At 64.0% G+C, this 27,968-nt stretch overlaps 1 protein-coding gene across 3 annotated transcripts; it reads left to right on the top strand.

The window, feature by feature from the left end:
• Nucleotides 1-146: 146 nt before the first annotated feature.
• Nucleotides 147-27,904, top strand: CELSR3 (cadherin EGF LAG seven-pass G-type receptor 3). Of its 3 annotated transcripts, XM_083795327.1 has the most exons (36): nucleotides 151-3,312; nucleotides 8,133-8,765; nucleotides 9,901-10,123; nucleotides 10,256-10,371; nucleotides 10,679-10,767; nucleotides 11,012-11,169; nucleotides 11,379-11,542; nucleotides 11,726-11,851; nucleotides 12,195-12,364; nucleotides 12,551-12,736; nucleotides 12,864-12,974; nucleotides 13,225-13,393; nucleotides 13,659-13,800; nucleotides 13,978-14,098; nucleotides 14,381-14,564; nucleotides 14,654-14,755; nucleotides 15,283-15,297; nucleotides 16,852-16,946; nucleotides 17,160-17,369; nucleotides 17,828-18,011; nucleotides 18,173-18,322; nucleotides 18,655-18,835; nucleotides 19,069-19,236; nucleotides 19,581-19,707; nucleotides 19,865-20,071; nucleotides 20,157-20,331; nucleotides 20,535-20,647; nucleotides 20,933-21,012; nucleotides 21,644-21,770; nucleotides 22,457-22,570; nucleotides 22,688-22,824; nucleotides 22,920-23,026; nucleotides 23,735-23,908; nucleotides 24,069-24,269; nucleotides 24,450-25,530; nucleotides 25,953-27,904. In XM_083795327.1, exons 1-36 carry the CDS (start codon nucleotides 228-230, stop codon nucleotides 25,978-25,980), a joined length of 9,453 nt encoding a protein of 3,150 aa, XP_083651453.1. In that variant the 5' UTR covers nucleotides 151-227; the 3' UTR covers nucleotides 25,981-27,904. The 3 variants fall into 3 exon arrangements, 2 of the variants coding, with proteins under 2 accessions (XP_083651453.1, XP_083651454.1); XM_083795328.1 differs by lacking the exon at nucleotides 15,283-15,297; XR_014571359.1 differs by lacking the exons at nucleotides 21,644-21,770; nucleotides 22,920-23,026; nucleotides 23,735-23,908; ... (1 more) ...; nucleotides 24,450-25,530; nucleotides 25,953-27,904 and having other exon boundaries at nucleotides 147-3,312.
• Nucleotides 27,905-27,968: the final 64 nt, after the last annotated feature.

Genomic DNA, 27,968 nt, shown 5'->3' on the forward strand with positions numbered 1-27,968 from the left:
CGAGGATCCCCCGGCCGCCCGCCCGCCCTCCTCAAGATGGCGGCGGCGGGCGGGGCGGGGCGGGGCGGGGCGGCGGGAGCCATGTTGGGGCTGCGGGAGGAGCCGCCGCCACCCCCGGCCGCGGCGGAGCGGAGCGGGGCGGGGGGCGCCCATCGCCGCCGCTAGGCGGGGGCGGCGCCGAGCCCAGCCGCCGAGCGCCCGGCCCGGGCGGCGGCCGCCGAGCCACCATGGCGGCGGAGGAGCAGCAGCGGCAGCAGCCGCCGGCCGCCCCCAGCCGCCGCCGCCAGCGGGGACCGCCGCCGCTTCTCCTCCTCCTCCTTCTGCTGCTGCTCCCTTTGTTCCCCCCCGGGCTGGGGGCCGCCGCGCCGCCGGGCAGCGGGGGGTGCCCCGCCGCCTCGCCGTGCTGGGTGGCGGCGGCGGCTGCCGCCCCCCCGGGGCTGCCCCCGGGGCTCCGCCGCCGGTCCCCGCAGCGCTGCCCGCCCCGCAGCGCCCCGCCGCCGCCGCCGGCATCGCGGGGGAGGCGAGCGGCCCCCAACCGGCACCCGCTGTTCCCGCAGTACAACTACCAGGCGGAGGTGGCCGAGAACCAGCCGGCGGGGACGGCGGTGGTGGCGGTGGCGGCGCAGGACCCCGACGGGGGCGAGGCGGGGCGGCTGGTGTACTCCATGGACGCCCTGATGAACAGCCGGTCGCGGGAGCTCTTCAGCATCGACCCGCGGGCCGGGCTCATCACCACCACCCAGGCCCTCGACCGGGAGAGCATGGAGCTGCACTACTTCCGAGTGACGGCCGCCGACCACGGGGCGCCCCGGCTGTCCGCCACCACCATGGTGGCCATCGCCGTGGCCGACCGCAACGACCACGACCCGGTCTTCGAGCAGGGCGAGTACCGGGAGACCATCCGGGAGAACGTGGAGGAAGGCTACCCCATCCTGCAGCTGCGGGCCACCGACGTCGACTCGCCGCCCAACGCCAACATCCGCTACCGCTTCGTCAACGAGCGGGCCGCCCACGCCGTCTTCGAGATCGACCCCCGCTCCGGCCTCATCACCACCAGCGGGCCGGTGGACAGGGAGAAGATGGAGAGGTACTCCCTGGTGGTGGAGGCCAACGACCAGGGGAGGGAGCCGGGGCCTCGCTCCGCCACTGTCAAGGTCTACATCACGGTGCTGGACGAGAACGACAACACCCCACAGTTCAGCGAGAAGCGCTACATCGTCCAGGTGAGGGAGGACATACGGCCCCACACGGAAATCCTGCGCGTCACCGCCACGGACTTGGACAAGGACAACAACGCACTCGTTCACTACAACATCATCAGCGGGAACAGCCGGGGCCAGTTCTCCATCGACAGCGTCACTGGGGAGATACAGGTGGTGGCCCCACTGGATTTCGAGGTGGAGCGGGAGTACGCCCTGAGGATCCGGGCGCAGGACGCAGGGCGCCCTCCCCTCTCCAACAACACCGGCATGGCCAGCATCCAAGTGGTGGACATCAACGACCATGCCCCCATCTTTGTCAGCACCCCTTTCCAAATCTCCGTCCTGGAGAACGCCCCCCTCGGCCACTCTGTCATCCACATCCAGGCCGTGGACGCGGACTACGGCGAGAACGCGCGCCTGGAGTACAAACTGACGGGGGTCTCGGCCGACACGCCCTTCGTGGTGAACAGTGCCACAGGGTGGATCACGGTCAGCGGGCCCTTGGACCGGGAGTTGGTAGAGCACTATTTCTTTGGGGTAGAGGCTCGGGATCACGGCTCCCCGTCTTTGTCTGCGTCTGCCAGTGTCACCATCACGGTCATGGATGTCAACGACAACCGCCCCGAGTTCACCCAGAAAGAGTACTTTATCCGCCTGAACGAGGATGCGGCTGTGGGGACCAGCGTCCTCAGTGTCACAGCAATTGATCGGGACGTGAACAGCGCCATCACCTACCAGATCACGGGAGGCAACACGCGGAACCGCTTCTCCATCAGCACGCAGGGTGGGGTGGGGATCATCACTCTGTCCCTGCCGCTGGACTACAAACAGGAGAGGCGCTACGTGCTCACCGTGACGGCCTCCGACCGCACCCTGCGTGACAACTGCCATGTTCACATCAACATCACCGACGCCAACACGCACCGGCCCGTCTTCCAGAGCGCCCACTACTCTGTGAGCATCAACGAGGACCGGCCTGTTGGCAGCACTGTGGTGGTGATCAGTGCCACGGACGATGACGTGGGGGAAAACGCCCGCATCACATACTACCTAGAAGACAATGTCCCTCAGTTTCGCATCGATCCAGACTCCGGGGCCATCACTCTCCAGGCAGAACTGGACTACGAGGACCAGGTCACCTACACGTTGGCTATCACTGCCAAGGACAATGGGATCCCTCAGAAAGCAGACACCACCTATGTTGAAATCATGGTGAATGACGTTAATGACAATGCGCCCCAGTTCGTCAGCCCTCATTACCAGGGCATGATCTCTGAGGACGCACCTCCCTTCACCAGCGTGCTCCAGATCTCTGCCACCGACCGGGATGCCCACACCAACGGGCGAGTGCAGTACACCTTCCAGAACGGGGATGACGGGGATGGAGACTTCACCATAGAGCCCACCTCAGGCATCATTCGCACCGTCCGCAGGCTGGACCGTGAGAACGTCCCTGTCTATGAGTTGACTGCGTACGCTGTGGACAGGGGCATTCCTCCTCAGCGAACTCCTGTCCATATCCAGGTTACCATTCAGGACGTGAATGACAATGCCCCTGTCTTTCCAGCCGAAGAGTTTGAGGTCTTGGTAAAGGAGAACAGCATCGTAGGCTCTGTCGTGGCCCAGATCACAGCCATCGACCCAGATGAGGGACCCAATGCCCAAATCATGTACCAAATTGTGGAAGGCAACATCCCCGAGATATTCCAGATGGACATCTTTTCTGGGGAGCTCACAGCCTTGATAGACCTGGATTATGAGACAAAACCAGAGTATGTGATTGTAGTGCAAGCCACGTCTGCCCCTTTGGTCAGCAGAGCCACGGTCCACATCAAACTCATTGACCAGAACGACAACAGTCCTGTTCTCAAGAACTTCCAGATCCTGTTCAATAACTACGTGTCCAATAAGTCCAACACCTTCCCCTCAGGGGTCATAGGGAAGGTCCCAGCATATGACCCCGATGTGTCCGACCGCCTCTTCTACACCTTTGAACGGGGAAACGAACTGCACTTGTTGATTGTAAATCAGTCGAGCGGGGAGCTGAGGCTGAGCCGCAAGCTGGACAACAACCGTCCGCTCGTGGCCTCCATGCTGGTGACCGTCACAGGTAGGCTGCGAAAATCTTTAAATGCCTTGTTGCTCTGGGGTGATAACGCCTGCGGGCTTTGCGTGGTCCTCATGGGCAGCCTGTTCTGCACCTGGGGTGTTGGGGACTGGCAACAAGGTTTGGATGGGGACTTGCTTCAAATCGGGAAATCCCGGAGAGTCTGGGAATCGTGGAAGGGGAGATGTGCTGTACGAGAGCGTTTTGCGAGGGGGGCTGAGGTCGGTGGTGGTCTGTAAGAACAAAGCATCGTTACTCGGCTGCGAGGATCGCGTGCAGCTGCCAGCGAGGCACCTTTGGAGGTGCTGTCACCGGCAAAGCTGTGCCGTGGGGCGCCGGCCAGGCGAGCAGCGGGTTCCTGGGGTGGCCGCTTCTCCCTGTGCCCCTAATGAGCCGTCTCCCTGCCGGCAGCGGGTGCGCTTCCCGGCCGTGCCTGGGAGCGACGAAGCCGGGCTGCTGGAGGGTGCTGTTAGCAAGCAGCTCGGGTCTGGGTGCTGGCCGTGGTACCTAGCGGTGGCTGGGGCTTCCAAAATGCGGTGCCGCCGTTCTGAAGCCAACTTCGTGTTGCGGATGACGGCTGTAACAGACCTCAGGTGCTTAAAACTCTTGCATCGTGTGTGTTGCTGGGGTAGCTGAATGCTCGTGGTAGCTCCCCGGGGTTGTTTGGGGAAGTGCTAGGGTTGCCTCCAGCCAAGCTGGGAATGGGGTGAAGATGGACAGGGCTGGTCTGTGAGCGAGCGGGGTCTGCACCTGGAGCCCCCCGCTGCCCAAGCTCTGCCGGTACCACGGGCCTTTCTTTGCCTGCGGATGTGTGATCTGAAATGGAGGCATCCATCCATCCCTCCCTCCATCCATCCATCCCTGGCTGAACTGAGGAGCAGTGCTGGGGGAGGGAGGGCAGGAGCCCTTTTCGGAGGGACCAAACACCAAATTCCCGAGCGTGCCTGGGGAGCGGTGCGTTAAATCGCGGTTCTCCCCTGGCCGCCAGCTGACACCCTTCCACCCGCTCTCCATCCAGCTAATTGAGCAGGGGGAGGATTTCTTTCAGGAGATGGAGCGGTGGAAGCAGACCTGCTCAAGGCAATCCGGCATGGCCAGCTCCAGCCTGCCGGTGGATCGGGGCTCTTTGGGGACTAATAGTAGCCGCAGGGCTGGCTGGCACCGCACGCTATGTGCTACATGCGTGCGGGTTGCCGGAGATGGGGGCCGGTTTTGACCTTTCCAGCTTCTGCCCCGGTGTTTACAGGAGCCCTGCCTCCTCACGCACTTAACCCCGCACAAAGGCAGGAGAAAATCACGTCCTGAAGTCCTGCGCTGAGCTGCCTGGCAGCGAGAGGGCCCCTGCAATTAGCGTGTCGTCATCTTCCAGCGGGAAGGGAGAGTGCGAGAGGTGCGCCGGCGGAGGGGAGGATGGAGGGGAAGAGGTGTGCCGGGGGGATGTGTGCAGCCAGGCAGTGGAAAGCAGGCCTTTTGTTGGCTTTGGTGGAGCTGCAGGGGTCTGGCTTGGGTTTTTCATTCTTTACCATCAGACCTCCCAGCCGACAGCCCCCGTGCTGTGGCTCTGTGCAGGGGTGGGGGCTTGCAGAGAGGATGGCCGGGTGGCCCAGACCCGGCTGCATTGTCTGCCCGGCCGGCTCCTGCCTCCTGCGGGAAGGTGACAAAAGCACGTAGCTGGGTGCTGCAGGGCTCAGCACCCAAGGCACGGGGTCCTCCGCAGGGGGAGCCTCGTAGAGGCAGGGGGCCACCAGAAACCGGCCCCTTTCTGGGGGACCGACGGGCTCAAAACCGCCTGCAGCTCCTCGCAGACGTGCGGGCACCGACATCTGCTCTAAACAGCTGTGCCCGCGGCCAGCAGCGCGGTGTGGGGTCGGTGTGTGGCTGGGGGCTGGAGAGGTGCTGAGAGGAGCCCAAGTGCTTGTCCTGGTGTCCCTCCGTGCTGGCCTGGGCTCCTCCTGGCTGCCGGGCGGGTTTGCCCTGGTGCTTTCGTTCACCCACGATGTCTCCTGGCAGGGAGGCTGCCCCCCAGAACACGTGTGTCCCCACTCCTGTGTCTGAGCAGCTCCGAGCCTTCATTTCAAGTCAGGGATGGGGTCCCAGGGCTGCCTTTGCCCTGTACAACTTGCGTGTCTCTTCTCTCGAGGAGCCCCATCCAGGAGCCTCCTCCCCTGTTAAGTCCATCACGGCTGGAGGAGCTGACCGTGAGTTAGGGTGGGAGGTGTGGGCTTCCTTTCTGGTTAGGGAATGGTTTTGGAGTTGGCCTGAGGCCTGAGGGATGGAGGAGAGGGGCTGAGGGCCGCAGCGTTCCCTGACAGCGACGGGAACCCCGAGGTCCTCGGCGTGGGTGTGTGGGCTGGATCCCGTGCCTTTGTGCCACGTAGGAGAAGGGGGGTGACAGGAGGGATGCGGTCTGGCCCTGGCTGTAGCTGCCCCCCCTGCTGCTTTTGGAGCTGGTGGGCATCACACTTGGACACGCAGCCGTGATGACCTGGTGCTGCTCGGCACCGGGGTCGGAGCCTCCCGCGGCCCCTCTCTCCCTGTAGGCGTGTTCTGGGGCTCCTCGCTCTGCCGCATGAATATTCACCAGGCACCAGCTCTCCGGCCCCAGGATTTAATCAGAAAGGGTGAGCATCCGTGATTAAAATGCCTCCCAGGGGGGTCGGCGCCTCCAGCCAGCTTTGGGCTTTCTTTTGGTAGCCTTTTTTTTCCTTCCTTTTTTTTTTTTTTTTTTCCTCCTTATTTACCGAGGGTCATTCTCCCAGCCATCTGCTTCCCCTTGCACGGAGCCAGCGGGGAGGCAGCCCTGGGTGCGGGGTGGAGGCTGGGCAAGGAGTTACGGGGGAGAGCTGTGCTGCTGGGGCAGGACCTCACGCCGCAGGGGGATTTGCCCCCCGTCCCTGTGGAGGATGGCGCTGGAGGTGCCAGGCACCCCGCAGCACGACCTCTTCCCAGGCTGCAGCCTCCATCCTCCTCGGAGACTTCGCTGCTCCCCGGCCTGCCTCAGACCTTAGCGTGGCGTTAGCTGAGGCTGAATAACGGCCATAAATCAGGCGGACGCCTGCCTGCCGGCTTCCACGTCAGCGTGGAGCAGTTTGATTTCAGAGGGAGGCGTCCCCCCTTCAGCAGGAGATGAGCCCCCGGGCGGCTGCTGGCACCTCTGCTCGCCCGCTCCCAGCCCCGCGCCTGCCTTATCTGCGGAGCGCCAGCCCCTGGGATTTGCGGGGTCGCTGGAGAGCTGTCACCTTCTGAAGACGGAGCGAGAGAAAAGGGAGATGTTTCGGGCCTTAAATCTTCCAGCACCGCAAACTTCAAAAGGGGTCGGGGGGGGAATCAAAAGGCGTTGCGGCGTGTGAAGCAGCGAAGGCGGCGTGGCAGCGATGATGCAGCCGTGGCGTGGGCAGGGGTTGGAGGCTGGGTCCCCAGGGGAAGGAGGTGGCTGGTGTTCCTCACCCGTCGGCCGTGTGTATGGGATGGGCTGGTGTAAGTGCTGTTTTGGGGTGGTGGTGGTGATGGAGAGCTGGCTTTCCAAAGAAACTCGGAGGCTTCAGGCTCCCTGTTCCGTGCGGGGTAGGAGAAGGAATCGTGGGTGACCACCACGTGCTGCCGACGCACGTGGGGATGGTGCGAATGGGCTGGGAGGTGGCTCGCCCCGTTTCCTCGGGAGCGGTGGGGCTTTTGGTGAGCCTCATCAGGCGTTTGTGGCGGTGGGCTCCCCGGGTGGGGTGCTTCTGGGGTGGCCCAAGTGAGGGGGACGTTGGCTGTTTTATGGGGCCAGCAAAGGGCCAGGCGCTGGAGTCTGGGGCAGTGTAACCTGGTGAGGCAGGGGAACGAGCTGGGGTGGCTGTGTCTGAGCAGGGTTTGGGGCTCGCTGCCCTGGCACACCCCTGGCTCTCCATCCTGCTGGAAGAGGTGCTGCGTGCAGGCTCTCCTAGAGGAAGTCGGAACATGGTCGCTTCTGTCTGTCTGTCCTGGCAGCCCTTGTGCTTCCACCCAGACGTGGCCAGCACCGCGACACCGGTGTTTTGCAAAGTACTGGTGGCTGTGAGAGGCTCGGATGGCCACGTGCTGGGAGGCAACCCAGCAGGTCACGGCAGGCCCGGTGGCTTTGCGCGGGCTGTCCCCCTTCCCCAGGACTCATGGCTGTGGCTGCCGGTGGCTTTTCAGCACGCCTGGCAGGGGCGAAGCTGCTGCCAACAGCCCCGGCGCTGGCGGAGCGCAGCCACGCTCGGAGGTGGCTCACGTGGTGCGGGGTCCCAAGGGGCAGGGAGTTTGTTTCCAAGGAAAATAAAGATTAAAGGGAATTAAACAAACCAGAGATGGGCCCAGGGAGGAAGGGATGCGGAGCAGATGGTGAGAAGGGGGAAGCAGGGAGCTGGGTACAAAAGCCTCGGAGGCCCTGGAGGAGAGAGGAAGGAAACGGCAGGAAGAGAGCGTGGGGAAAGGCAGTGTGCAGTGGGCACGGGGCGCAGCGGGGGCGGAAAACACCCCGGGCGCTGGCATCGGGCTCCGGTGTTTGCCCAACCTCCTGCTGGGACCTCCTTCTGCCTGTTTCTCACCACCATCCTTGCTGACGAGAGCTCAGTTTGCTGCCCAGAACCAGGATTGGATGGAAACCTGGGAGTTATCGCAGTGGAGATCCTGGCGTGGGGGACAAAGCTCAGGCGTGCATGTGGGGACGCCCTGGGGCACGTGGCAGCTGGATGCTCCCTGAGCCGTGGCTTCAAGCTTCCTTAGCTGAAGACCCGGGCCTTCGGGGGCCGTTTTCGGGTGCATGGCCCGGGGTGGGAAGGAGGAGACCTGCAGCACGTCCCTGTTCCCTCCCCCAGACGGCATCCACAGCGTGACGGCCCAGTGCGTCCTGCGGGTGATCATCATCACGGAGGACATGCTGGCCAACAGCATCACGGTGCGGCTGGAGAACATGTGGCAGGAGCGCTTCCTCTCCCCGCTGCTGGCCACCTTCCTGGAAGGGGTGGCCACCGTGCTCGCGACGCCCAAGGAGGACGTCTTCATCTTCAACATCCAGAACGACACGGACGTGGGCGGCACGGTGCTCAACGTCAGCTTCTCGGCGCTGGCGCCGCGGGGCGGGCACTACTTCAGCTCGGAGGAGCTGCAGGAGCAGCTGTACATGAAGCGCATGGCGCTGACGGGTGCCTCCATGCTGGAGGTGCTGCCCTTCGACGACAACGTCTGCCTGCGGGAGCCCTGCCAGAACTACATGAAGTGCATCTCCGTCCTCAAGTTCGACAGCTCGGCCCCCTTCATCGCCTCCCCGTCCACCCTCTTCCGCCCCATCCACCCCATCACCGGCCTGCGGTGCCGCTGCCCGCAGGGCTTCACCGGCGACTACTGCGAGACGGAGATCAACCTCTGCTACTCCAACCCCTGCCTCAACGGTGGCACCTGCACCCGCAGGGAAGGGGGCTACACCTGCGTTTGCCGCCAGCACTTCAGCGGTGAGTGCCGGGCTGGGTAGGGGGGGGGTCTCGGCCTCGCCGCCGAGGTCCGGCCGCGCTCCCCGCTCTCCTGTTTCCATGGCGCTGGATGCGCAGGGCTGAGGTTGCCATAGAAATGTGCCGTGCGGGGAGCTGGGATGGAGGGCTGGAGGGCTCCCGGGGACCTTTGGCGGAGCGGGAGGAGCGAGCTGGGCCTCGCCTGGCTGGGGTGCGGGGTCCTCGGCCCTCTCCCGCTGTGGTGGGCTGCGGGACTGTCTGAGGCGCTGTTTTTTTGGCCAGTGCCGGCTGGTGTGGCGGGGCTGCGCACCCCATGCTGGCACTGCGGGCGATGGGGAAGCTGCTGCCTCAGCCTCCCCGCTGAGCGTGGAAGGGGAGGCTGGGCCTCGCTGCCCCGCTGGGCGGGATCCAGTCCTGGCTTTGGGGTAACGCCAGGGGCCAGCCAGTGCCTCACTGCCACGAGCCCCCACCAGGCTGCCGAGAGCCGTGCTGGCCACCCTCAGCTTGGGGTCGGGTGACGGAGGCCCGTGGCTACCAGGGAGGAGGAGGAGGAGGCCCTGCCCTGCCCTGCCCGCCAGGAGGGGTGCTGGAGAGGCAGGGGAGCGCGGCAGCAGATGGCTGCCTTGGAGCCACCGTGGCTCCTGGTGAGATAAGCAGAGGCAGTGGTAATTAACCCCTGGCGTTTGAAGCGTGAACAGCCATTAGCAGAAGGGTTAATGAGCTCGTTTCCCTGTCACTTCGTGCTGTCTCTGCATCGTCCTCCTTGGGTGCTTCTGAGCAAGTAACGGGAGCTGGGCCGGGGGTGTAGGACTGCGGCTGAGCAATTCATGGCCCTCTGTGGGGCCAGCACAGCCCCCTGCGCCACGCCGCTGCCGCATCAGCCTCGCCAGGGGCCTTTGGGGTGGACAAAGCCAGCTGAAGAGAGGCCAAGGAAAGCTGGCAAACTGGGCTCTGAGGTCAGCTGTGGGTGTGGGGGAGAGGGAGAGGAGTTCCCAGCCCTCTGCTGGAGCTGAGCAAGCCGGTTCATAGAATCATTCCCGTCCTCCGCCTGCCCCAGCCGCCCCACAGCTGGGCCTGTGCCCCGGGGCGAGGGTCGGCCGAGGGGACGTGTCCCAAACCCCTTGTCGTGCTCCCACAGGCGAGAACTGCGAGGTGGACAGCCGCTCGGGGCGCTGCCAGCCCGGCGTGTGCCGCAACGGGGGCACCTGCACCAACGGCGCCGACGGCGGCTTCCGCTGCCAGTGCCCGGCGGGCGGCTTCGAGGCGCCCTTCTGCGAGGTGTCCGCGCGCTCCTTCCCGCCCCGCTCCTTCGTCATGTTCCGGGGCCTGCGCCAGCGCTTCCACCTCACCCTCGCCCTCTCGTGAGTGCTCTCCCTCCTCTGCTGGTCCCTCCTCGGGACCCTGTGTTACCTCGCCTCGTCCCAGTGCTGGGACAGCGGGGTTTCTGCATGCGCCCTGTGCACACCCTGCGCTCCTGCTCCCTCCCTGCCCAGGTTCAGCACGGTGGAGCCCAGCGGCCTCCTGCTCTACAACGGGCGCCTGAACGAGCGGCACGACTTCCTAGCGGTGGAGATCATCCAGGGGCAGGTGCAGCTGAAATACTCCACAGGTAGGCTCAGCCCTGCCTGTCGCGGGATGTGGGGTGTCACCGGGAGCTTCACCTCCAGCCTGGCCACAAGCCGGTCTGGGGATGAGGACCCTCTTGGGTGGGTGCTGGTTGTCCTCGTGGTCCCATTGCCTTGCCTGCCCCGGGGGGTGCCAGGATCAGCAGTTAGGAGCGCTGGGCACAGCCTGCATGCAGGTCTCGGGCCCGGGAGCTGCTGGGCACCGTCCCGGGGCTGCTGTCCCCTACCCGGAGGGTCTGACACGCCGCAGGGCCACCCGGCTCCCCACAGCACTTATCCCTGTCTCCGCAGGGGAGTCCAGCACGGTGGTGAGCCCCTACCTGCCTGGGGGCGTGAGCGACGGGCAGTGGCACACGCTGCAGCTCCGCTACTACAACAAGGTACTGTCCCCTGCTGTCCCCCTGTGCGTGTGGGTCTGTCTGCCCGTGGGGCCACCTGCTTCGTCCTCACCTGCACCCACGTCGGGCACCGCGTGCTGTCCTCAGCCAGGCGTGTCCCTCGTGGCTCACCTGTGCCCGGCGCGGTGGTGCCGGGGCCACCCGCCCTTTCCCTGCTGTAGTGTGAGCCGTGGGGTGTCCGGCTCCGGGGGGCTGTGAGCTGCTGACACCCCGCCTTTGGTTTCAGCCCAAAGTCAGCGCTCTGGGGGTGGTGCAGGGCCCCTCCAAGGACAAGGTGGCCATACTGACAGTGGACGAATGCGACGCCTCGGTGGCCCTGCAGTTCGGCAGCGAGATCGGGAACTACTCCTGTGCCGCCGAGGGAGTGCAGACCAGCTCCAAAAAGTGAGTTCCTTGGGGGCTGCCGGGTGCTGCTGCAGTGGAGAGAGGAGCAGGGCAATGGGGTCCCCTGCAGAGTCTGCCCTACATCTGGGGCAGCTGTAGCATCAGGGGCCCCAGCTGTGTGTGCCTGTCCCCGGGGATGTCAGCCTCCCAGCCCCTCGCCAAGGGAGCCGTCCGGCCAGCCTGAGGTCACTGGGCTTCTCTCCTTGCAGGTCCCTGGACCTCACAGGTCCCTTGCTCCTCGGAGGGGTCCCCAACCTGCCGGAGAACTTCCCCGTCACTCACCGGGACTTTGTGGGGTGCATGAGAGACCTGTACATCGACAGCAAACGCATCGACCTGGCCTCCTACATCGCCAACAACGGGACCACTACAGGTACCAGTGCCTCTGCCCCCTGCCAGTGCCTGTCTTCTGCCCTAAGGAGCAGGGGCTGTGCTGAGCGGCTGGGTCTGCCCCTCGGGCAGCGGGGCAGGGCTGGGGGTGGCGGTGCCTCGCGTGCGGGCTGGAGGGAGGGGGTGACAGGGTCGAGGCTGACATAGGCACCTTTGGTACCTCCAGGCTGCCACGCCAAGCACACCTTCTGCGACTCCAACCCCTGCAAGAACGGCGGCACCTGCTCGGTCAGCTGGGGGACCTACTCCTGCCTCTGTCCTGTGGGCTTCGGGGGCAAAGACTGCCGCCACAGTGAGTGAGCGGGCGGTCCTGAGCACGGGCAGGGTGGGTGTGGGCAGGGTGGTGCTGTGGCAGCAGGGTAGGGGGTACATGTGGGGAGAGCTGGCTCTGTTGTCCCTGCGTCTGCTGATCCCTGTGTAGCAACACCAGTTCTTGGAAAATGGAGTTGCTGTGGCTCCATGCACAGGAGGCGTCAGGGAGGACAAGGTGGCTGCGTGCGGGTGCTGGTGTCACTGAGCCAGCAGCACGAGCTGCTTGCTGTCCATCCTCAGCCTTCAACGGCCCTTTGTCCTGCAGTGCATGAGGGCAGAAGAAGGTGCTCCCCATCCCTTCTCACCTCCACTTTCCTTTCCAGCCATGCACCATGCCCACTATTTCCAGGGCAACAGTGTCCTGACCTGGGACTTCAAGACGGACGTGAAGATCTCGGTGCCGTGGTACCTGGGGCTGGCGTTTCGGACGCGCCAGCCCGACGGGGTGCTCCTGCAGGCACACGCCGGCCAGTACACCACCCTGCTCTGCCAGGTAGGGCCTCAGCACCCGTACCATCCTCCCCAGGGGGGCTCTGCCCTCCTCACTGACCCCAGCCCAAGCAGAGGGTGGTGTTCGGCAGGGCTGGGTTTCCCTCCCCGTGCTCAGAGTGCGCAGGGAAGGTAGGATGGAGGCAGCTCGCTTGGCTCACTGCTGCCTCTGCTGGTTCCCTCCCTGCAGCTGGCGGGAGGCCTGCTCTCCTTCACGGTGAGCAGGGGCTCGGGGCGCAGCACCAGCCTGGTGCTGGACCAGCTGCAGCTCAGCGACGGGCGATGGCACGACCTCCAGCTGGAGCTGCGGGATGTCCGCAGCGGGCGAGACTCACGCTACGTCATCACCCTCACCCTGGACTTTGGGCTCTACCAGGTACGTGCTGCGTGCGAGACCCCAGCCCCGGGACGGGAACCACTGGGGGATGCTTTGCCTGCACCCTCAGAGGGGGCAGGGATGGGATGGTGGCAGTTGGCCCCCGTTAATCCCTTTTGCTCTGCAGGATACGGTGGTTGTCGGGAATGAGCTGCATGGCCTAAAGGTGAAACATCTGCACGTGGGGGGAGTCCTGGGCTCTGGCGAGGTGCAGAACGGGCTGAGGGGCTGCATACAGGTGAGTCCATTGCTCTGAGCCTTCCCTTTCAAGCGGGTCTGTTAGGTGGAGAGGTGGGAACGCAGGCCTGGGAGCTGCTGCCAACATCCCTCCTGCTGGTGATGCTCCCCCTCTGAGCATTCAGGGCTCCGAGGTGCTGTGAGGCAGCCTTAAATCCACGGAGCGGGGTCAATGGGGAAGGGTGGCTGCACCCAGGGGTTGTGGAAGTTAGGCAGACTGGAGCGTTGTGTGACTCTCCCCTGTGTTGCAGGGTGTGCGACTGGGTGACAGCGTCACCGGGACCGTGCTGCCCAAGCCCAGCCATGCTCTGAGGGTGGAGGCTGGCTGCAGCGTGCCGAGCCCCTGCGACTCCAGCCCCTGCCCAGCCAACAGCGTCTGCAAGGACGAGTGGCAGAGCTACTCGTGCGTGTGCCTGCCAGGTAGGGCCTGCAGAGCCCTGCCACCCCTTGGCTCTCCCCACTGCGCGTCTTCTCCTCTGCCCCTGGGGCTCCCACAGCCTGGCTGTGACTGCTCTCCTGCCCCTTCCTTGGGCAAGTTGTGTGCCCAGAAACCCCTCTCAGACATGCAGTGGTTTTTGTGGAGGGCAAAATCTCCCCCGAGCCCCTTGAATCCACTCCTGGGCTCTCCGGCCGCTCCTGTGGAGAAGGTGCTTTCCTTACGTGGTGCTCTCTGTCTGCACCTCAGGGTACTATGGAGGGGACTGCGTGGATGCCTGTCACCTCAACCCCTGCAAGAACAAGTCCGTGTGTCGCCGCAAGCCGGGCTCGCCCCTGGGCTACGTGTGCGAGTGCGCAGGGAACTTTTTCGGGCAGTACTGCGAACACAGGTGAGATGCAGGGCGCACAGCAGGGCCTTGGCCTCCAGTGCCTGGCTCTGTGCTGCTCGCCCATCCCAGCTGTGTGACACCTCGCTGCCACCCTGCTCCTTGGAGCTGCTGGGCTGCTGGGAGGAGGAGGCCCAGGAGATGTGGTCGGTGTAACGGCGGGGACGTTTCTGTCCCTAGGATGGACCAGCAGTGTCCGAAGGGCTGGTGGGGGAACCCCAGCTGCGGGCCGTGTAACTGCGATGTGAACAAGGGCTTCGATCCTGACTGCAACAAAACCAACGGGCAGTGCCACTGCAAGGTGAGGGGCAGCTGTGCCCATGGGGACACGGCCCGCCTGTGCCTTGTCCCCTCCTCAGGCCTGGCAGCTGCCTGGGCGCTGCTTTGTGTGCTTGGCCCTTGCTCACCTCCTTCTGGCCCTCCCGGCCCAGCAAGGTGACGATGGGGCCAGCCAGCGGTGCTTGCAAGTGGGGATCTCTGTGACAAGTCCCCAGTGGGCAGCCCTGGCTCCAGCAGTTCCCCAAGCACCTGCCTGGGCTGCTGTCCCCATGGGCAGTCTGACGGCCGTCCCCGTCTCCCCCAGGACTTCCACTACCGCCCGAAAGGCAGCGACACCTGCCTGCCTTGCGACTGCTACCCCGTGGGCTCCTCCTCGCGCTCCTGCGACAAGGAGACCGGCCGCTGCCACTGCAGGCCCGGGGTCATCGGCCGCCAGTGCAACAGCTGTGACAGCCCCTTCGCCGAGGTGACACCCAGCGGCTGCGAGGGTGAGCGGGGACGTGGCAGGGCGCTGGCACCGCGGGGCTGGGTGCGAGCTGCCCCGCCGTGACCGGCCCCGGGCCGCCTGTCTCCGCAGTGCTCTACGACGGATGCCCCAAAAGCCTGAAAGCAGGTGTGTGGTGGCCCCAGACCAAGTTTGGCTTGTCGGCTGTGGTGCTGTGCCCCAAAGGCTCCTTGGGTGAGTTGGGGATGCAGTGGGGAGGGGAGAATCCGGGTGTTGTGCGGGGGCTGTTGCAGCCCCAGCAAGGTCACCCCCTCGCAGTACTGTGCCGGTCCCGTTTAGCTGGGCTGGAGGGCTGGGAGCAGGAAGGTGGAGGAGAAAGCACCCAGCCCGAGGGCGAGCACAGGGGGCTGGGAGCAGGCTGTAGGGCCAATGCCGTCGTCACCCAGCCTCTGTCCCCACCTTCTCCCTGCTGCCTTTCGGTTTCATCGAGGCTGGGGTCAGGCCTGGCACAGCGAGCGCTGTGCGGGGAGCAGGCACGGCGTTTGGTGAGTGCCTCGGGTAGAAGTCACGGCCCCGGTTGGAGAAGGCTGTCCTGGGTGATGGCAGACGTGCGAGCAGGGTGTCTGGGACTGCAGGGCAGCGCGAGCCCCAGGGGACAATACAAACCCTGTCCTTCTCCAGCCGTTCGCTCCGGGAGGAGGCAGGTTCGGCTCCTAACTGTTGTCGCTTCTCTCCCCGGTTCTCTCGCCATCCGTGCTCAGGTTTGAGGGGTGCAGGTAAGGTTGTTCCCACCTCCCTCCTCCCCTGCTCTAAGGACTGTGCCACGTGGCTTTCCCTCCCTGCTCCCTGCCTGGCACCCTGCACACCCCTGCGCTTTCCCTGCTGCTTCTGGAGCTGCCGAGTGTCTCCTCAACGCTTTGCCTGGCCTCACCGCTCCTACACGTCGCTTCCCTGCTCCCAGCACACTAACCAGCACAAACCTGGCTCCCGCTGTCCTTAGCCTGCAGCATGGGCTCTGGGTGGCCCCGGGGGGCTGCTGAGCGGGGTCTGCGCTCTGTGCCCCGGCCGGGATGGCTGCTGACTGTCCTGGGCTGCTTGCTTAGGCTGGGAGGGGAAGGAGCTGGTGATGAGCGCTGGATGGCAAGGTGGGGAGGAATGGCTGCGGGGCGGAAGAAGGGGGAGCTGCTTGGTGTGGTGGAATGGGGGCAGGAGCTGTGCAAGGTCCCGTTCCTGCTGCCCAGCAGGCAAGGCGGAGGCACACGGGGTCCGGATTCTGCAGCCGAGCCTGGCCACAGGCATGGGTGAAGGCCTGTTCTCTGCCGGGGGAAGGCCGGCAGCAAGGAGGTTTCTTTGTTCTGTTTGCCCCCAGCTGCGGTGGTGCTGGTCCCTGTGCTTATGCAGCTGGGGAGGGGGCGGTGGGGATGTGCAGTGGGGAGCTGGGGCTGGTGGGAGGGAGCAGGCTTGGCAACGGGGCTTGTCCAGGCAGGAGCTGGGCTCTGCCCCAGGCTCCCTCTCCCCTCCCTGGGCACGCTGCTGCCTTCTCCCAGCCATGGGCGCTCGGTGAGCTCCCCTGCCCTGGCACCTTCCCCAGGAGGGACTGGTGCGCTGGGGTCACCCTGCTCCCTCGTGCTCAAGGCGCGCACGGTGACGCTCCCGGTGTGGGTGCTGGCAGTGCTCTTGGTGGTGTTAGCAGCCGATCCCGTTCCCTGCTGGTGTCTCTGCTCCTGCCCAGCAGTGCTCGGGCCCCAGCCAGGGACGGGGTCTTGCAGTGGGTGCTGTACCTGTGCTGCGGGATGGGTTGTCCCCCACCGCCTTGGAAGACGAGCCCCTGGAGCAGGCTCACCAGTCCCACCGCAGGGCTCTCGTCCCGGGGCAGCTCCCCCTTGCAGACGGGGGCAGCCCCTCAGCAGGCGTTGCAGACTGAGCCAGGGGAAGCCTGGGGCTGCACAGGCTTCTGTAGGTTGGGGTCAGATGTGTCTTGAGGACAGGGACACGGCCCCACCAGGAGCCAGGGGGTTCACCCTTAGCCCTGCCACGTCACTTACTGCTCTTTACCACTCTGTGTGACGGTGCCTGCTGCCATGCAGGCTGCGTGAACCACACGAGGAACCAGCTCACGGAGAGAGGGGCTGGCAGCAGCCTGCAGAGGTGGTGCAGACCAGAGGTGATGGTGGTGCACAGCAGGAGGACAGCTCTGGGGTGCCACAGGCCCTCCCCATCACTCGCTGGTGCTGCTCTTTGGGGTTACCTGGTGCAGTGTTCTGCTGGGGGGCACAGGGGGGGAGCTGCATGTCCTGCACCCTTTGATGCGCTCTTCCTCCCGCCTTCAGGCGCAGCCGTAAGACACTGTGACGAGGAGAAAGGCTGGCTGGAGCCAGATCTCTTCAACTGCACTTCGCCTGCCTTCAAGGAGCTCTCCATCCTGGTAATGCACTGCTGCGTGTCCCTTTGTCTGCCCGAGACTCTCCCTGCCCAAGTGACCACCGCTGCGAGTGTCCTCAGCTCGTGCTGTGGTTTCAGAAGTCATTCCTGGGCCCTGCAGGACCCGCAGCACCCCACAGCCCGCTCCCTGGGAGCTGCGGGATTCCCCGGGGAGGAACCACTGCGGGCTAACCCCCTCCTTTCTCCCTGCTGGCAGCTGGAGGGCTTGGAGAGGAACGAGACCGAGCTCAACACAATTGAAGCCAAGAAGCTGGCCCACCGGCTGCGGGCGGTGACGGACCACATGGAGCACTACTTCGGCAACGACGTGCACATCACCTACCGCCTGCTGTCTCGCCTGATGGCCTTCGAGAGCCGGCAGCGCGGCTTTGGGCTGACAGCCACGCAGGATGCCCACTTCAACGAGGTGAGGCCTTCCCCTGCGTCGGGGCGGCTGCTGCTGCTGCTCCTCTGTCAGCCACCCGTGTCTCTGTGGGGTTTGAGGAGGTCGTGAGGCCGCTTCGGGGTGCTGGGCTCCCCAGCACTGTGCAGGCATCGAGGCCCAGGAGCGAGACCAGCGGAGGCCGCCTGCGTGGCCAGGGCTGGAACACAGGAGGGATGAGGAGAGGCAGAGATGGGTTTGCTCAGCCTGGGGGAGGGAAGGCAAAGAGAGGTCTCAGTGCTGTTCCCAATTCCCTATTGGGGTGGTGCAGAGATGTCTCTGCAGGACACTCACTGATGAACATTAAGGTGGGTGTCCATCGTAAGAGAAACCACCACGCTGGGCAGAGGGGTACGGTGCTGGCAGCCTGGGGGGCAGGATGTGTCCCAAAGGCTCTGCTTCCCTCACCCCGTGCTCCCATGTGCCCCATCTCTCCCGTGCAGAACCTGCTGCGCGCGGGCAGCTCCGTGCTGGCGCCCGAGAACCGGGAGCACTGGGCCATGCTGCCGCACAGCGAGCACGGCAGCGCCAGCCTGATGGAGCAGCTGCGGGACTACTCGGGCACGCTGGCCAGCAACATGAAGCTCACCTACCTCAACCCCGTCGGCGTCGTCACCCCCAACATCAGTAAGTCGGAGCCGGCTGGCGGTGGGGCCTGGCCGGGGTGGTGCAGAGCTGTGGCTCCTGCAGTCCCTTTGCCAGAGACATCAAACCTGGGGTGCCCCGGAGCGTGGTTGCTCTCCAGGTGGCCATCCTAGAGCTGGCGTTCACTAACATCTCCTCCGCAGTGCTCAGCATCGACCGCATGGAGAACCACTCGCACATCCGCCGGCGCTACCCGCGCTACCACAGCAGCCTCTTCCGCGGCCAGCCCGCCTGGGACCCCCACACCCACGTCGTGCTGCCGCTGTCGGTGCTGAGCCCCCCGAAAGCTGAAGGTGAGCATTGCTTGGGGCACAGCGCGTACAGGCATGGCTTTCAGGGGATGTGTGCCCCCGCTGAGACCTAGCTCCTGATGGTCTCACGAGCCTAGGAGCCCTGCTGCTGCCAGCAAACGCCAGCACCGCTTCTCTCTGCGGTCCTCACCAGCCGTGGGTGAAGATTGTGGAGAAAAGCCCCCAGATCCCGTGGGCTAGTGAACGCAGAGGGCACTGGCTGCCTCCTTCAGCCTGGCTGATGCCCAGAGGCCAGGGCACCACTAGGGTCCCCCAAGAAGGCGCGAGGCCGTGTGTGTGTGTGCCCATTCTTACTGTCCCCTCGTGTGCCTCAGCTGCCCCCACAGCAGTGCCTACGCTTGGTGGGGGCGAAGGGAACTACACCGTGGAGAGCTCCTCCCCGAGGCAGGCGCTGCCGGAGCCCGAGCCCTCCCTCACTGTCATCATCCTCATCATGTACCGCACCCTGGGGGGGCTGCTCCCCCCGCGCTACCAGGTGGATCGCCGCAGCGTCAGGTACGTCCTCCTCCCCTTCACCTTCTGTGAGCACTGGCGGGGAGAGGCTGCCTGGACTCCCCTGAGTCTGGGTGCTGGGGCTGGGGTTTGGTCCTGCAGCACTCTGCCCCATGCTTCCTGACCCCTTGGTGTGGGTTGGGCAGAGCTGTTCCTCCCAAGGTGTCAGCACGGGGCCTTAGGGAGCCCTGCAGCCCCCAGGCACGGCGATGGCAGAGCTCTGTCGCTCCTTGCAGGCTCCCCAAGAATCCCGTGATGAACTCCCCCATCGTGAGCGTGTCCGTGTTCAGCAATCACACCTTCCTGCGGGGGCCCCTGGACACCCCTCTCGTGCTGGAGTTTCGCCTGCTGGAGACGGCCAACAGGAGCAAGCCTCTCTGCGTCCAGTGGAACCACTCCAGCCCGTGAGTTGGCCATGACTGGGCTCAGCACTGCCCCACAAGCCGCTTGCTTTGAGCTGCTTTCCGCAGGCAGCTCCTAGTTCCCAGAGTCTCTCTGCCCGTGACAGGCTGTGTGCCTGGGCAGCACTGGGATGTGGGGGGTTCTGCCCTCTCCCAGGGGCTTCATTCCTGCTGGTAGGGCATGGTGGGGTCCCTGCAGGGCTCTGGCTCCGGTATTTCAGCTGCGGGAGCGCAGCTGTATCTGCTGGTAGAAAAACTTTGCTGATGGTCCCTCTGCAGTTCCTTCCCCAAGCACCATGCTCATCTGCCCTCTCTCCTAAGCGCGTTCTGCTTTTTGGTGGCTGCAGGACCAACCCGTCGGGCTTCTGGACAGCCAGAGACTGTGAGCTCGTGTACCGAAACACCACGCACGTCCATTGCCAGTGCTCCCAGTTTGGCACCTTTGGGGTTCTGATGGACAGCTCGCACCGAGAGGTAACCTCAGCCTGCAGGGCTGGGGGCAGCGGGGGGAACTTAGCCACCAGAATAAGCAGGCACGGGCAGAAAATTCCCTGTGGGACGCAAATAGTTTGAGAGCTTCCCACGTCTCCCCCTAACGCTGCCATTTGCCTTTGCTTCTCTGCTGCTGCAGCAACTGGAAGGTGACCTGGAGACGCTGGCAATTGTCACCTACTCCTTGGTGTCCCTCTCCCTGGTGGCCCTGCTGCTCACCTTCTCCTTCCTGACCTGCCTCAAAGGCCTCAAGTCCAACACGCGTGGCATCCACTCCAACATATCAGTCACCCTCTTTTTCTCTGAGCTGCTCTTCCTCCTGGGCATCAACCGCACCGAGAACCAGGTCCGTGGGGTTGAACAAGCACACCCGTGAGGGCAATGAGCGCTGGCACAGCGGGGCTGTCTCTGAGTGGCTTTTGTCTCCCCAGTTTCTCTGCACTGTGATTGCCATCCTCCTCCACTGCTTCTTCCTCTCTACCTTCGCCTGGCTCTTCGTTCAGGGCCTCCACATCTACCGCATGCAGACCGAAGCCCGCAACGTCAACTTCGGGGCCATGCGTTTCTACTACGCCATCGGCTGGGGGGTGCCCGCCATCATCACCGGTAGGAGCGATGGAGATATGGATGTGATAGGGAGAGTGTGCAGGCACTGAGGAGTGCCGCGTTGTCCAGCTGGGGATGTGTAGCACGGGCTGTTGCCTTGCTTCCCGGGGACAAACAATCCCTCGGTGCGTCTCTCTGTGGCCCCCTGGATGGGCACGGGGCGCCTGCTGGGTCTGGAGCCGGCCTCTCCCTTCCTTCCCCAGGGCTGGCTGTTGGCCTGGATCCTGAGGGCTACGGGAACCCTGACTTCTGCTGGATTTCCATTCATGATAAGCTGGTCTGGAGCTTTGCAGGCCCCATTACTGTCGTCGTTGTGGTAAAACCCTGTCCTGTTTCACCCACAGCCCTCTCCTACCTCCCTTCTCTGCACCACGGGCACTGCCTGCCCTTCTCTGTATTCTCCTCCCTCTGCTAGAGCCCCTCTCTCTGTCCCTGCTGGCTCCAACCAAACCTGGGGGAGGCCAGGGCTTGGGCGTTACGGGGAAAGGAGGGGAGCTTCACGTGGGCCTGGTGGACCTGGAATCTGCCCATGCTCTGTGCTGGGTATATTGGGTCAGAGCCAGCCCTTGGCACAGCTTCTAATCAGTGCCAACACTTTCAGATGAATGGGGTGATGTTCCTGCTTGTGGCCAAGATGTCCTGTTCCCCAGGCCAAAAGGAGACCAAGAAGAAATCGGTTCTGTGAGTATTAGTGGCCAAGTTCCCAGCAGAGCTCCCGTGGCTCATGGTTTTCAGCATTTTCAGCGATCATCCCTCCTCTTCCACCATCGCAGAGCGCATCAGTGTCAGCCTTGCAGCTGCTCTCCTCTCCACCTGGTGGCCATGTTAACTCTTCCTAAACTTTGTCCTTTCCTCCTGTTCCTTCATCCCTGTCTTCACACTGTCCTGACAGTCTGTCCCCTTCCCTGCCTGCCCTCACAGCCACCCGTCACATCTGCTCTTGCCAGCTCTCAGCGCCGGCTTCTTCTGCTCCTTAAATGCTCCTGGCAAAACCTTTCCCCACTCACCCTCCTCTTGGGCCAGCCCTGGAGCTTGGCTCAGCTCTCTGCGGCTCCAAATGACCTGTGTCGTTTGGGCCCTGTGTTTGCCACGTGTGATCCAGAAGGGAAGGCCCCGGGCACGGGGGGAGCAGAACTGCTGCGTGGCGACGTGCCTGCAGCGGGGAGCAGCCCGTGGGGCAGCGAGGAGGGCTGGGCAGGAGACACACCTTCCCCTCTGGATCTCTGTCTGCGAGCGCTAGACTGTAGATTAACAACACGCACTAACCTCTGGGTGTGTGTGTGTGCCTGTCTGTCTGTCTCTCTCCCTCCAGCATGACGTTACGGAGCTCCTTTGTTCTGCTTCTAGTTATTAGCACTACCTGGCTCTTTGGCCTCTTGGCTGTCAACAACAGTGTCCTGGCTTTCCACTACCTCTACACTGTCCTCTGCAGCCTCCAGGTAACTGCCCAGCCTCCACCAGGAGAGGCCTGGGGGGCGAAGGTGCTTTCTCTGCCCCCCACCCCACTTTGGGGCTGCGGGGGGTCCCCTGCAGAGACTGCGATGGCCTTCGGTGAGGCTGGGGTGTGAGGGGCGGGAGCACCCTGCCACCGAACTCGCAGCTCCTCCAGGCCCCGCGTGCCGCTGCGGGGAGGAGGTGCTGGGGTGGCGGGAATGGCACGCGTGTGGGCGCGAGGTGCTGAGCTCAGAGCTGGCACCCACGGGGCAGTGAGGGACATCTTGAAGGGGCGTCCTTGCTCTCGGAGGGCAGAGCAAGAGAACAGCCTGCAAAAAGAGGTGTCGCACCCCAAACATGACCCACAGCAACACCACGGCCACCACCACGGTCACTCTGAGGCGCCTTGCTGGGGATACCTGCGTGGGGCTGGTGGGGCTGCGGGGGACCTGCCAGCCCCTCCTCGGGCACTGCCTGCCTGAGGGACTCAACATCCCTTTCTCCCGCACCCACGGCCACCGGCCCAGGGGCTTGTGCCTGTAGCTCTTGTGGGGATGACTCTTTGGGGGCCCAAGAGGGCCACCACGTTGGAGGCCAGCAGCCAGCCACCCCTCCTGCCCCTGCCGCAGGGAGCACAAGCCCGCTGCCAGGGGCTCCCCACGGCCCGCAGGCTCACGCTGTCTCCCCCCAGGGCCTGGCCGTGCTGGTCCTCTTCTGCGTGCTGAACGAGGAGGTGCAGGAGGCCTGGAAGCTGGCCTGTCTCGGCAAGAAGGGGCAGAGCGAGGAGGCTGCTCGGAGCACGCAGGTGGGGGAGAGCGAGAGCAGCCCCGGCTGGGCGCCTGGAGGTGTGGGAAGGAGGGAAGGTCATCCCCTGGGCTGCGTCTCCTTAACAGAGCCCGTGCTTCTCTCCCTGCCTTAACAGGGCCCCAACGCCTACAACAACACGGCGCTGTTTGAGGAGAGCGGCCTCATCCGCATCACCCTGGGGGCCTCCACCATCTCGTCGGTGAGCAGCGTGCGCTCTGCCCGCACCCACTCCAGCCAGCGGGGGTACCTCAGGTAGGGGAGCGGCACGGGGCTCCGGGGTGCGCAGAGCGCCTGGGCAGAGCCAAGGGCTCGTGGCAGTGTCACCACTCGGGCCCTGTGTCTTTCAGAGACAACATGACGGCACGTCAGGGCTCGGCCCTGGATCACAGCCTGCTGGGTCACGCCGGCCCCACGGACATCGACGTGGCCATGTTCCACCGTGATGCTGGGGGAGGTAAGGCTTTGGGACTGAGCCAGCACGCCCTGAATTAACTCGGGCTTAAAGAAATCATTCCCTGGGTAGGCTGCGACTGCGTGGTTGTGTCCTCCAGCCCATGTTTGGCTGTGACTCCCAAACAGGCTGCAGATATGAGGGAGAGGCAGCACCTGTGTCGCTTAGCGCAGCTTTTCCCTGGACAGATAGGAAAGGGCATAATGAGCCTCCGGGGAGCTAAAGATGGAGGAGGCAAGAATTGCGCTGGGAGCTGTCGAGGGGTCCCTGGGGACATATGTTGTTCCCAGGCAGTGATACAGGATGAGAAGAGGCTGAGGGAGCTGGGTTTGCTCAGCCTGGAGGAGGAGGGGGCAAAAGGGACCTTAGTTCCCTTGAAGGGAGTGGAGAGATGGAGCCGGGCTCTTCTCATGGGTGTCTGGTGGTAGGGCAGAGGCAGCAGGCACAGGCTGCACTATAGGGATGGACAGTAAGTTGTGAGAGGGCAGTCGGCCCTGGTGCAGGTGATTCTGTGTTCCTGGAGGCAATCAGAGCCCAGCTGGCTGAGGCGCTGGTCACGCTGCTGCAGCTGGCCCTGCCCTGGGAGCAGAGCCCCCTGGTCCCTCCCTGCCTCTGTTACTCAGCGTCTGTCACCTAACTGCTCGCAGGCACTAGTCTGCCCTTCCTCACCCACCCTCTTCCCGAATGTCTCCCCCACACACGTCCCTCCAGACCAGGACTCGGATTCGGACAGCGACCTGTCTCTGGACGAGGAGCGCAGCCTCTCCATCCCGTCCTCGGAGAGCGAGGAGAACGTGCGCCTGCGGGGCCGCTTCCAGCGCCAGTTCAAGCGAGCGGCGCACAGCGAGCGCCTCCTCACCAACCCTGCCAACACCACCCCCAAAGGCAAGGCCCGCGGGCTCTGGCAGGGGAAGGGGCGGCCTCGGGTCTGCTGCGCCACGGGGAGGCACGGGGCTGGGCCATGTCTTGCTGTGACTTCGTTCACCCCTCACAGAAGTGTTCTCTCCCTCTTCCCCGGGGTCTGTTTCGCTGCGTCCTCCACCAGACGTGGACGGCAACGACCTGATGTCGTACTGGCCGGCGCTGGGCGAGTGCGAGGTTCACCCCTGCTCCCTGCAGAAGTGGGGCTCCGAGAGGAAGCTGGGGTTCGACGTCAACAAGGATGCGGCCAACAATAACCAGCCGGACCTGGCCCTGACCAGCGGGGATGAGAACTCCCTCACCCAGACCCAGCGGCAAAGAAAAGGTAACAGCCTGCAGCAGGCGGGCGAGCGCGGTCTGGCCTGTCTGAAGTCACTGTGGCCCCAGAGGCTCAGCATCAGATCCATCTTGTCACGCCCCCGGGGAGGTACAATGCATCTCCCACAACTTCCGTGCTGGTTTCTCTGCTCTGCAAAGATCTGACTTCTCGTTCTGTCTGGCGCAGGGATTTTGAAGAACCGCCTCCAGTACCCTCCAGCTATCCAAGGCTTGCCGTCCGTGGGCAGGATGACCAACGAGCTGTCCTGGTACAAGACCTCCACGCTGGGTCACAGGGCTGTGCCCGCTGCCTCCTACGGCAGGATCTACTCCGGGGCGGGCAGTCTGTCGCAGCCGGCCAGCCGGTACTCGTCGCGGGAGCAGCTCGACATGCTGATGAGGAGACAGATGTCCCGGGAGCAGCTGAGCAGGAACAACTCGGGCGAGTGCTTGGAGACTGTGCCCAGCCGACACGGGTCCAGGGAGGAGCTGGACACTATCCCCAGCAGGCATGGGTCTACCGAACACCTAGAAAATATCCCGAGCAGACATGGGTCGAGAGAAAACTTGGATCTGCTTGCTCCTCGGCCCAGTCAGAGAGATCACGGGAACACGCTGCCCCGGAGGCAGGGCTCCAGAGACCACCTTGAAACTTTACCCTGCAGATTTGGGTCAAGAGAGCAGCTAGACTGTGGGCTGGTAAGAGAGGTCTCGAGAGAGTGGCTAAACACATTGCCAAGTAGGCAAGTGTCCAGAGACCGAATAGATACATTGCCAAGTCGAGATACTTCTCGAGAACAATTGGATTTGCTTTCTAGAAGACAGCCTTCAAGGGACCAGCTAGCATCGGCTAGACAAACTTCAAGAGAGCAGCTGGACTTTCTCTCCAGAAGATCTAATTCCAGAGAGCCTCTGGGTACGGTGCCCAGCAGGCAGCCCTCGCAGGAGAATCTGGGGAGTCTCTCTAGGAGACAGCTGTCTAGGGAAAGCCTAGAGCCGCTGTCTAGGAGGCAGCCTTCCAGAGAGAACCTGGAGGCCATCCCCAGCCGCCATCCTTCCACTGAACAGTTAGATATCCTTTCTTCCATCCTTGCTTCTTTTAACACCTCCGTCCTGTCCTCGGTGCAATCTTCCAGCACGCCTTCGGGCCCCCAGACCACCGCCACCCCCTCTGCTGTGCAGACCTCCTCGCCGCCCTCTGCAATGTGCCCCTCGACGCCTTGCTCCACCACCTCCCACAGCATTTCGGAGCTGTCGCCAGATTCAGAGTAAGTGCGTCCCTTCCTCAGCCAGGTCTCGCGCGTCGTGCGGCCGCCTGGCTCCTTCCCTCAGGGTTTTTGCTTGGAGGGGAGGGCCGTGTATAGGCGAGCCCCCAGGGTGGGTGGCAGATGTCTCCTGGCCCTGAAAGGTGGCTGTGTAGGGAGGACCCTTGGCTGCGGCAGCTCCAGGCCGTTGCAGTGCACAAGCAGAAACATCCAGCTCTGTACCCTGCTGGCACTGCCGCCATCCATTCCTATTCCATCCCCCTTTTCCTATTCCCTGAACGCAGGGACTTGGACACAGTGGTTCCTGCCCTGACCCGGGAGCAGGTTTCTGTCCCCATCTGACATAGCCGGGAGGCAGTAGGGAGCGCAGCTGGAGCCCTGGGGAGGTGCTGTGGCTTAACGCTGTTTTTCTTTCCTCCGAGAAGAATAATGAGAAATGAGGGCCATTCCTGAGGGGCCGAAGCCGTCCACAAGAGAAACAGAAGAGGCAGGGCCCTTCGCCTAGCCGGACACTGCCAGCTGAGGTTTGGTGTCCCCAGGGGCGGGGGCCAGAACTGATGGTGCTCAGAGGCCCCAAAACCAACCCTGCCTTTCCCTGCCCTCCGGGCTGAGGGGCCAGCAACCCAACCACCCGCCTCCGGGAGCCCGCAGGCTCCCTGCTGCTGTGCTCCCCTCGCCTGCCCACTGTGAGAGGTATCGCAGGAGCCCGCTCAGGCGAGGGTCGCGTCGCCGACCCCCCGGGGCTGAACTCTTCCTTTGCAACCCGTTTCTGTGCGGGGGGCACGTATGTGCGTGCGTGTGTCTGTGTGTGTGTGTGTGTGTGTGTGTGCGGGCAGGGGGATAGAAAGGGAGCCCAGGACATGGGGGCAGGGGAGGGTTTTCTACCTTTTTGTATCTTTGTAATCAGAGAGAAGAGAAATTTCTATGGTTATTTTTGCGGATGGTCTGTTCCCAGGACCTGGGGCACCTGTCTCACCCTTTTCTGGCATCCCTGGGGTACCAGGGACCAGAGGGCTGGATAGAAAGCACTGGGCAGCCCTCAGGGCTTTGCCAGCACCACTGCTTCCCCTCCCCAGGGCAGGCAGCGAGTGCCCAGCCAGCCCTGCTGCCCATCTCGCCCTGCAGCTCCCCACGCGTCTCAGTGGGGTCCCCCTGCTGCCACGGTGTCCCTCAGCCCCCTGCAGCCCTGCTGGCCCCGCAGCCAGGCCTCCCCCTGCTCTCACTGGGGCTGCCCCCGTCTGCAAACCAGGGCTGTGCATGAGCGAGAGGGCTCTGGGCAAGGAGCTGGATAGCCCTGGCCCTGTTTGGGGCAGCTCAGCAGTAGGTGAGGCTGTTTCAGAGCCGGTGCTCGCCCTGCAGAGGATGACCAAGACATGGCTCTGGCCTCCGGTGCTGGCATTGCCCACAAAAGTTATTCCTGGCCGCTTCCCTGCAGGCTCTGTGTATGCACGCACACGTCCCTGCGCTCCCCTGCCAGCGGAAGCTCCCAGCTCAGAGCAGCCTGGATTTCAGGAGATGAAGAAAAACAGCACTTTGCCCCCTCTGGGAATCCAGGCCGCTCTGCGGGCTTCTCTGTGAGCCGGGGGGCTTGCCCCGTCCCCAGCCTCCCCCTGCCAGGCAGCTCGTTCTGTGCCTACACCGGCCTGGGAGCAGGGGCCGCCGGCTCGGGGGTCCGGCACGCTCCCCCCGGCCCCCCCGAGGCCGTGTCCCCGCGGTGCTACCGGGGCCGTGCCCCCGCGCGCCCCTCGCTGCCTTACTGCCGCCTCGCCTCGCCGCCCGGGATGTTTACATGGGGGAACTCGTGCTTGTGCCACCGTCCTCCGGGGCTCTGCCCGGGCAGCAGAGGGAAGGGCTGGGCTCCAGCCCGCTCCCGGCCTGGAGCTGAGCGGCTCTGTGGGCCCGGGGGGGCTGCGGCCCCTCTCCCCGCGGCGGGGAGGCTCGCCGACATGTTTACACACCCTACGGGACCACTCGTTTACACGTTTCTCTGCAGCTCAGGCAAGGGGACCGCAGCCTGCTAGTGCCAAACGGAGAGCAAGTGACAAGTGCCAAAAAAAACAGGAAAAAAAAAGAGCGTGCAGCGGAGCTGGTGGCGTCTGGGCAGGGAGCAGGGGGCAGCCTGTGGGGCTGCGGCCCGGTCCCTGACTGCGGTGCTGTGGCCTGGGCTCCGGGGAGCATCCTCCTGGGGTTTGGGTTTGTTCCTTTTGGGGGTTTTTGGTTGTTTTTATTTTTTTTCTGTTTTTGTTTTTCTTCGGTTGTTGTTCTCTCTCCATATCCCGACTCTGTGGGCAGGGAGAAGCCCGCACTCCCTCCCTGGCTGTGTAAAAGTGTATCATGGAAGCGCCAGATTTGGAAATAAAAAGTCTATAAAATGGCAGCGGGCTCCCTGCTCTCACTCCCTGCGCCCGGGGCACGCGGCAGAGGATCCACACCAGGGGCTT

Source organism: Anser anser, assembly GCF_964211835.1.
Source record: "Anser anser genome assembly, chromosome: 12".
Classification (NCBI taxonomy): domain Eukaryota; kingdom Metazoa; phylum Chordata; class Aves; order Anseriformes; family Anatidae; genus Anser; species Anser anser.